This window comes from Pinus tabuliformis, chromosome 4_2, assembly GCF_031772625.1.
Source record: "Pinus tabuliformis cultivar Carrire ecotype Pingquan chromosome 4_2, CPIR1, whole genome shotgun sequence".
NCBI classification, from domain to species: domain Eukaryota; kingdom Viridiplantae; phylum Streptophyta; class Pinopsida; order Pinales; family Pinaceae; genus Pinus; species Pinus tabuliformis.
This window is the reverse complement of record NC_142304.1, coordinates 884,758,143-884,768,054: the sequence shown is the minus strand read 5'-3', so window position 1 is coordinate 884,768,054 and position 9,912 is coordinate 884,758,143. Positions and strand designations below refer to the sequence as shown.

General features: G+C 41.6%; 1 protein-coding gene across 1 annotated transcript; it reads right to left on the bottom strand.

Moving 5' to 3' along the window:
- Nucleotides 1-907: 907 nt before the first annotated feature.
- On the bottom strand, nucleotides 908-4,435 carry LOC149172526 (uncharacterized). The gene is made up of 2 exons (XM_089426352.1): nucleotides 1,194-4,435; nucleotides 908-1,052 (listed from the first exon to the last, which is right to left on the bottom strand). Exons 1-2 carry the CDS (start codon nucleotides 4,433-4,435, stop codon nucleotides 908-910), a joined length of 3,387 nt encoding a protein of 1,128 aa, XP_089282478.1.
- Nucleotides 4,436-9,912: the final 5,477 nt, after the last annotated feature.

The following is a 9,912-nucleotide window of genomic DNA, read 5'->3' as shown; positions in this document are numbered from 1 at the left end:
TAAAACTTTTCATAAATGATGGTATTAATGTAAAATTAAAATATTAATTTTATTCGTATTTATTTATTTGTATCGATAATAGTTTGGTATTTATTTTGATTTTACAAATATAAAAAATAATAATTATGGGTAATTGGATTTAATTTCAGTGATTAGGAGAAATGATTGTGATATTCCTCATATAGATTCAATTTTTGTAAGTGACATATTAAGCTTTTAATATCTAACTTTAGGGCTAACTTACCCTATACATGTATACAAGGAAAACTTTACAAGAAAATCCAAGGGATGTTTCCCCACACTCATTGATAGCCTCCCTAGCAAGCTCATTGATATAAACTAGTTCACTTCACCTTGAGTGTTTGAATCAAGCACATGTTGACATTAAATTATCCAAATTCCTGATATCATCAATGGTAGTTAATTGAGTTGACCCTTTTTGCCTTCTTCTGAAGGAGAAAACTTGCAAAGAAACCCAAAGAGTACTTACCCACATTCATGAATGGTATCCCTTGTAAATTTGTTAGGGTACATGTGCCTTGTCCAAAGGTTTTGGATGTAGATGCATTAACTTTAATCATAAATAGATTACATCTTTTCTTTTTTTCCCCTGGGAAAAAGTCGTAATTTCTATTAAGATTAAGAAATTACATTTTGCAGATGCCGAAGCATATTCATATGCAGGCTGTTGCCTGTCTAGTTCATAATAACTGATAATAGTATAAGCAAAAATCTCCACGCAGGGAGCATTTCCAAAAAAGTCTAAACTGTGATCAAAATTGTGGCTGTCTCTTCGCAGAGAGCAATATGTTACTGCTGAATATAAACATAAAGTTGTACTGTTCTTATCTAACAGTGTCTATCTACATGCTGTACATCAAAAACAAAAACTGATAGTGTAAGGGCTTTATAGCCCTTCTTCCATCTGTTCATCAAAAGGGCGGTGATAGTACTGATAAAAGGTGCCATCTGCTTCCTCTTGGATCCACCAATCTTCAGCTATTCTGTGCGCTGCCTCTTTGGAGAGCTGATCTGCAACGGTGTTTTGCTCCCTGTAGATGTGATGGCAAACAAAAGATTCAAAAGAAGTAGTCAATCTTTTTGCTTCATCAAGTATATGCCTCAAAGAAAATGCATGACAATGAGATGCATCATTCAGCCAATTGCAAACAATTTTAGAGTCTCCAAATAACTGTAGGTGTCTGCATTGTTTGTGGATGGCAAAGTGGATAATGTGTTTGGCTGTGCTAAGTTCTGCAAAGTTATTAGTGCCTCTACCAAGGTTGATTTGAAGCTTATAGCAGTGCTTATCATCGAGGTGGAGAATAGCTCCACCCACGCATCCATCATCTTGAGCTGATCCATCGAAAAAAGCCCAAGGTTTAGATTTATCGATGGGCACAGGTCTGAGAATGCGCGGTGGGGCGGGGTGGGCATCTTCAGGTAGCAAATTGTAATCAGCGACCGTGTGAAGGATGATAGAGGGCCAATGAGGTTCTTTGAGATCGAAGATAGCCCGGTTACGAGCATTCCAGACCGCCCAGCATGCCAGTAAAGGCAGGTTCTTAGCTTTACCAGAGTGCTCGAGGCACCAATTAGACCATGCCTCGAGTAGGTTATTCCCATGCCATACTTTAAGATGCGGGATATGAGATGACAAGGTCTGCCAAAGATTTTGTGTGGAGCTGCAGGTTAGAAACAGATGCTCTGTGCTTTCTTCCGCATTATGACAAAGATGGCAGCGGAAAGGACCGTGGAAAGACCGCTTCATGAGGTTGGTACCCGTGGGAATTTTATCAAATAATATATTCCACATCAGAAGTCTCGTTCGAGGGGCTGCCTTCAGCTTCCATATCGCGCTCCAGGTGGGTTGAATGTCTGGGGGCCTATTAGATTCCATGAGTCTCAGATATCCCAGCTTTGGAGTGTAGATACCATGTTTGGCAAAAGCCCAAATAATCTCGTCCGATCCCTCTGTGAGTCTGATTTGTGCTTGAGTGAGTGCAGCAATATATTCCTTCCATTCATTTATCCATTGTCGAGGTAGTTCTAAAGCTCTGGCGGATAACCAAGCCTGCTGGAGGAAAGATGAGTTTGCTCGATCACCAATGTGCTTGATATGAGTAATTCCTCTGTCATGGAGATGTCTGATGAGGTCAGCAGGTAATCTGTGGGTGTTCCCACATCCGACCCATGGGTCCACCCCAATACGGACTGCGTTCCCTTCCTTGATACGCCATGTGATCCCTTCCCTTAACAGAGGTATAGTATCAATAACGGCTTTCCAGATGTTGGATATTTGATGATAATTGCCATGTCGTGTGCATATCCAGTCTAATACAGTTAGAGGCTTAATATATTTTTCATATGCCACTTGTGACCATAGGCTTTCTGATGTGAGTAATCTCCAGCCAAGCTTGGCAGCCAGTGCCTTTGAGAATATTGCCAACCTCTTGATGCCCCAGCCGCCCCATCTCTTGGGTTTGGTGATGGTCTCCCATTTTACCCAAGCAAATAGCCGCCCCGGCTGGTGGCCTTTCCATAAGAATCTACAGCATATGCTTTGTAACCTGTTCACAATGCCCCTTGGGATCCAAGCGAGGGCCATCCAATAGACAGGTGTGGCTTCAATAACTGCTTTGATAAGTACTAATCTGCCTGCCCGCGAGAGGTATCTATGGTACCAAACCTGAAGTCTCTTCTCCACTTTTGTTATAAGCCATAACCAGTCAGCTATTCTATAGCCAGATGGTTTGAGTCTAAACCCTAGGTACTTTATACCATCGGTTAGGTTCAAGTTGACAAATGGAAAGCGTTGAGTAGCATAGACAGTTTCATGAACCGAACATCCAACCGAAGTGATTGTGGATTTATTGTTGTTGATCTGCATTCCTGTAGCATGCTGAAAAAGGAGGAAGGAGTTATGTAATGCAGAGGAGTCACTGATGCTACCATTCAGGAAAATCAAAATATCATCAACGAACAATAGGTGAGTAAGGAATAAATTGTCCACAATTTTGATGCCTGTAAGTTGGTGCCTGTCTCTGGTAGATGAAATGATCTTACTCAGACCCTCCATAATCAGGAGGAACAACAACGGAGAGAGAGGACATCCCTGCCTGAGTCCTCTTTCAGAAGTAAAGAAAGGAGTAGCTTCCCCGTTAAGTAAAACGCTGTAAGATACATCAGTGATGCAGCTCATGATCCATTTGATGAAATCATAAGGGAAACCAAGATGAGTAAGCAGCAATCTAAGGTATAGCCAGTTTGTTCTATCAAATGCTTTGGAGAGATCTACTTTGAGGATCATACCCTTCTGCTTTTTGATCTGAAGGGAGTGCAAGAGCTCTTGAGCTGTAGCGATGGCCTCGTGGATCTGTCTATGATGCAAGAAAGCAAATTGCTCAGATGATATATGCTGCGAGAGAATGGGCTTGAGACGATTAGCAATAATCTTGGCAATGATCTTATAGAGGCAGTTACAGAGTGATATAGGTCGGAAATCATCGAAGGAGCTCGGGTCATCGGTCTTTGGAATGAGGGCGATGAAGGTGGATTTGATAGCAGATGATATCCTGCCTCTTCTCCTACTGTCCTCCACAATGTTCAAAAGGTCATTGCCCAGAATATCAAAGAATGCGATGTAAAATTCAATGGTCCAACCATCAGGGCCAGGGCTCTTGTCCTTTTTAAACCATTTCAGTGTAGCTTCCAGCTCTTCCATGGACACTTCCTTTTGAATCTCCTCCGCCATTTCCTGATCCACATATCGAGGGAAAAGTTCCGCCACTCTCATGATATCCAAAATGTTTATGACTCCAGGCGCCTTGTAAATACCTTTAAAGTGCTCAGTGGCAAGTCTGGCCAAGTTCTGTTGGGATGATACAGTTTGGCCACGATCATCCTTTAATTCCCAAATAGTATTGATGGCTTTACGTCCATTGGCAAATTTATGATAAAATTTGGTATTGTTGTCTCCCTCAGTGAGCCATGTAGCCCTACTTCTCAGTCTCCAGCTTTCTTCTCTTTCTTTCAGGATCTGTGAACGCTTGGCGATGAGAAGGTTATACTGTTCCTTGCTCTCCTGGGTAGTGAAGGTCCCAATAGATGAATTCTCAAACTCAGCTATAACCCTTTCCGCTTCCTTTAAGGTAAGGTTGTCCTGGATGCGCTTCTGGTGAGCCCAAGTTTTGGTGATCTGCTTGAGTTCTGTGAGCTTCCTAACAAATCCAGCAGAGAGTTCCTCGTTCTCCCTGATGGGATTGTTCTGCCAATATTCATGTACCAGCTGAGAGTATGAAGGGTCTTGTAGCCAAGATGCATTGAATTTGAAAGGGCCCTTGATTTTGTGATTGATGCCATCTGCCTCCAGGTAGATAGGTCTGTGGTTAGATAATCCGCCAGATCCAACCCATTGACGAGTTCTGGGGAGCATATTATATAGGGTCTCCTTAATGAGAAAGCGATCAAGCCTCCTGGCCAAACTCTGATCCCCACTCCTATTATTAGACTAGCTATATTGTAATCGCGCAGATGGGATGTCCACCCAGTGGTGGTCCTCTAATAAGGAGGAGATGGTATCAGAGAGTGTGTCAACTTGGGCCATGTGCCCCCATGATTCGCAGTACCCCAGAGAAAAATTTAAGTCCCCTCCCAATATAATATTGTCAGCATGGAGAAGATCAGATCCAAGAAGGGATCTCCAGAAAGTGGCACGATCAGAGCAGGGGCCATAGACATTGATTATGCGGATATCCCGGTCTATAGTGTGTGCAGAGATGTCAAGGCCGATGAATCCCTTGCCTCCCCAAAAATTGCGAATGTCCACTGACCTGTTGCATACCCCGATAGCCAATCCTCCAGACCTCCCTGCTGCGTCCAGTGCATGGAATGTCCAGTTAGGGAGCCAAGAGTTAAGGGTATGAATAAGGGTATCGGCCTGGCAGAGGGTTTCTTGCAGGAAGATAATGTCTAGGTGGGACGAAGTAAGCAGCCTCCTAAGTGCTAGTTTTTTGGTTGAACTAGCAAACCCTCGACAGTTGAATGAGAGAATCTTCATGAGGGGGGAGGAGGAGGGCCATCCTTTGCTCTAAGGGCCCCAAAGATTGTTTGTTGTCGCCCGAGGGCGACCTCCTCATCTGCTGTGTTCCTGGCTTTGGAGATGCGGGAGGGTCGGCCTCGAGAGTTCTTAAGTGTGATGGGGGAGCTTACAGAGTCGAGGCCAACAACATCAGGTCCTCGGTCTTTGTTCCGAGGTTGCAGAGAATAACGAGATGATGTAAGGGTGGTAACATGAGTCGTTGTGATCAATGGGGGGGGAGCCATCGGAGGAGGGGGAGGAAGCGAACAAATGAGAGATGAATGTGAGTGAGAATGAGATGCAAGAGAAGCAAAAGATGGAATGGGATCAGAGCTAGAAGGATTACATGATATGTCTGATGATATGCTTAAAGCAAGAGATGGCAAAGTGATAGGAGATGTAAACATACCCGAGTCAGTCGCGTCCACCTGGGGGGGCACAGCTTGTTCAGGCGCCTCTGAAATAGTGGGAAGTACAGAGGTGGCTGTAACCGTATCTGCGCCTGCGTCCCCTGGCTCTCCCCGGGTGGCACCTTCTCCTTGATTGTGCGTCTGAACCTCTGGTTGTTGTATTGGATGCTGGACTGGAGGAGCTGTCTGAGTAGGTTCAGTGTCCACATCCTTGCCATTCCTTGGTGATTTCCGGAGGAGTGGGCAGTCCTTGTAAAGATGCCCAACTTTGTGGCATCTTCGACAACGGTAGGGTATGCCATCATAGTCGATTATCTGTCTGTGGGCCGTGTCTCTCCACTGGATGGTAATATGCTCATAAAGCCCACCCCTAGTGTCCATATTAATAAGGATCCTGGCATAAGCCATCATGCCATTCTGAAGATAAGATTTGTCGTAGCCCATATAAGTGCCAAGTGCATTACCGATGCGCTTAAATATTTCTTCAGACCAGTATTGGAGTGGAAGCCCCGGAAGCCGAATCCAAATAGGTCCAACCCCTATCTGCTCTGTCTCTGGATCAAACAATGGTGTCCATCTCTTAAGGAGAACCGACGCATGCTCAAAGTGCCAATGTGAGGACAAAACCCAATTAGTATGGTCGGCACGAGCGAATCGCAGTGCGAACCATCCTCTCACAAAAGTCTGCACAAATGGGATATCCACCAAGTGATTTCCCCAAACCTCAGTCGCCCAAAGCTTCAATCGTGCCGCCGAATAGCTGCGACCCCTGATGCGGCCGACCAAAACCCGATCAGCAAAATCCATCGCTTCGCCCCACTGAATGTCCTCTTCTAGCCTAAGGAAATAATCGTCCTCTTTAGATTTGAAACACTTGGGTTTCTTCTTATGGCCGCCAGGGGGGGGAGGGTTCAGGGCATGGCCCGGGTACGGAGCAGAGACATTCAGAGGTGCCGAGATCTGGGGGGAGGCAGGGATTCCTGCTGGGATGTCGTGACCAGAAACGGGAGGGGGGCCCGAGAGCGGGGGTACGGAAGTGAAACAGCCGGAGGAGGGACCAAGATAACCCGAGGAGGAGGGCAGAGCAGGAATATGCGGTAAACGGGAAAAAGAACCAGCTGATAGAGGGTCTAAACCATGGTTAGGGTTTAGGCAGTTAGAGACAAAACCGAGGGTTGCCGGCGAGAGAGGAGGCGTTGAGAGGGCCAGCCAGGTGGGAGGTTCATCCGGAAGGACCACAGGCAGAGATCTAGACGATTCACCAAGAGAGTACTGTGAGAAATTCTCGGAGAAATCTTCATAATACATACCTCCTGAGCTGGCAACAGGGGTACGCCAGATGGAGACCCCCTCCAATGGGTCAGCGGAGTAATCAACGGCTTCCAGATCATCCATGGCCAGCTGCGTCTCGGAACGGCGAACACTTTGAGTTGTCGAGAATCCCGGAGAAAATGACAGATTGCAGTTATCGGTCCGATGAGGTAAAGATGGAACCGTCACAGTAACATCTGGAGGTCGCAGTTCAGGTAAAGCACATCCCCGCGGGTGACGATGCTACCGGAGGGTGACAGTAACGGCAGAGAGGAGGGCGGAGGTTCCGTTCGCGGCGTGAGGAAAACGGAGTGCGGTGCGGTTACCAGACAGCTTCAGGGTTCAGAGAAACCCTAACCTAACCCTTTCCGCGCGATAACCTGATCCGTCGCCATCGCTCCCCTCATTACATCTTTTCTTATATTGTCACTTATGTTATTTCATAAGCTTATTAAGAATTACATTTGAAGTAAAGATAGCTATGTTCCAACTTATTCAATATCACAAGTGTAGTGTGCTTGACCATCATGATAGAGGAACCCTGAATGAGTTTGATGAACACAAATTTGATGATAAACTAGCATAGATATATCTTAACTTTGTATTTCTTATGCATAAAGAGGGATCAAAATCCCTTAAAGTTGCAAACACTTACTAAGGTTTTTTTAATTGAAAATAAGTTTTTTAATTTATGTCAATTCTTCATGTGTGTTTGTGATGTTTCAACTCTTTGTTGAGCACAACAGGAATTACACTTCCATTATATCATGCAACACACCATTGAAATTTTTTAACTAATATCCACGTGAACTCCAAATTGATCATTATAAATTTGAAGTTAAGATGGAATGATAAAATATTATATTTGTATTTCAATTTTATTTTTGGTTTGCTAGCGTGTTTCTGACTTGCAAGACTAGCTTGTGGTCTAAGAAACTATGATTCCTAGGCATCTAAGCTATCAAAACCTAGAATGAGTTGCAAAAACCCTCAAAAAGTCTAGATATATATTTTCAGTCTCCTCTCGACCACTATGAGTTTCAAACTTTGGCTATCTTACAAAATGGAACCCTTGAAATCTAGTTGTAAGAACAAGATTTCATTTTTAATTTTTTTAAATTGCTTTACTTGAAATCTAATTGTGGTAACATGACTTGTCTTATATATATATATATATATATATATATATATATATATATATATATGTATACATGTATACATATATACATATATATGTATGTATATGTATATGTATATGTATATGTATATATATATATATATATATATATATGTATATATGGATACATGCATATGTAGATGTATATCTATATCTATATATATATATATATATATATATATATATGATGATGATGATGATGATGATGATTAACATCCGCTAAGACCAAAATTGTTTATTGGACCTAGAAGGTAAGAGATTACTTGGATTCGTTAAAGTTTTATTTCTATGCTCAAAAAGCATTAAAAGAAACATTATGAGATCACTATTGGGGGAATTAATTATCTTTTAATAAAACAAATTAATTGCACACACATAAATTGCCAACCACAGTAGGTTAGTTTATTTCAAGGTTATTGCACACAATATATGCAGACAAAAACTAATAACTAACATTGACCAATACGTAATTGTCACCACACTTATGCTATAAGATCATGAAACTCAATTAAATCAAAGGTTGTTATAACACTTCACTCTTGCAAAACACTATCAAACTCTTATGCAATTAATCACTCTACACACAACACTAGAATTGAAATCACTCTTACAAAATAAAACATCACTCAACTATTCTAGATCACTCTTGCAAGAAATGAAATTACACTGCTAGAAATAAATTACATAAACCATTCAATCACAATGACACAACCAACAAGTCAAACACAATTAACTAAACCATTTACTTTGTAACACACTATAATAGATATAACAACAACCAATTTATCATTTTGCTTAAGCGACAATTCATTAAAACTATAGCAACAATTGATTAGTAACAACAAACAATTAGAAGGGATCGATCCAATAACTATGTTGTTGCACAAGCAATCCATATTAGGTATTTTGTAAGCTAAACTAATATTAGTAAATACAATGCATCAACAAGAGTTTGTAACAATTATAACTTGAAATACAACAACACTAAACATAACTTGCAAATAAGTTAAAATATAATTGCTACACTACCTCTACAACACAACAATCCCTACTAAAAAGGAGGGTGATGGATGTTGAAAATGTCTTATTTTTTCCCGTAACCGCCTCTATTTCACCCAATTTTGGCCTAAACCTATAATGTTTATCCTTCATTTTGATGTGGTTTTTGAAGAAAAGTATTGCAAATACAATATTTTACAAAGCTAGGTAGGCATAGTGATGTTAAAATGTCAGAATTATTTAATTTGTGTGTTTTTCTAAAACTTTGTGATCAATATAAACCATTAACCCTATTATATGTAGTGCTCGTACCTAGGTGGACGCATGTACCATGGATTCATAATCAACTTTTCAGAATGTGAGTTGGCAGTCAGACTATTCGATGAGACCTGGCAAAATCTTTTGTTTCACTCCACTAATGTCACAGCTCGAGGTAGAAGGGGCAAAGACTCAATGGTCAACTTTAATAGGCAAATCTAGTTTTAAGTGTCTAAGTCTAGGGCATTTGGTTTCATGTTGGACCGAAAATAGATCTCAGATCCAACTGTTTCTAATTTATAGTGGCCGAACTTAGTGCCTATTTTTTATTCATCATTATGTATAAGTTGTATAACTGGGCTTGCGGGAAAACTAGTGAGAATAGGGAGATGTTGTTGAAGTTATCACTCCTCAAACTGGATGAACTTGTGATGTGCAGACTGTTTAATTAATACAACCTTTGTGTGAGGAATTTATTTGTATATTTGAGTTATGTTATTTTACATGATTAATTTCTTGCTTCTGTACGTTATCTCTTTAATTTGGGTGTGGAAGATGGTATGGTAAGGGTCCACCAACCTAGCTCCACAACCCTTTGTATATTGTATGTAGATTAAATGTGTGCGCGTGTTGTGGTTGAAGCACCATTGTAGATTTTGATTTTAAACACCATATTT

Coding starts and splice junctions, on each gene's coding strand:
- LOC149172526 (XM_089426352.1), bottom strand. CDS start 4,435: ATGCTCCCCAGAACTCGTCAATGGGTTGGATCTGGCGGATTATCTAAC. Junction 1,053..1,193: donor AAACAATGCAGACACCTACA/GTTATTTGGAGA, acceptor TCACATCTACAG/GGAGCAAAACACCGTTGCAG.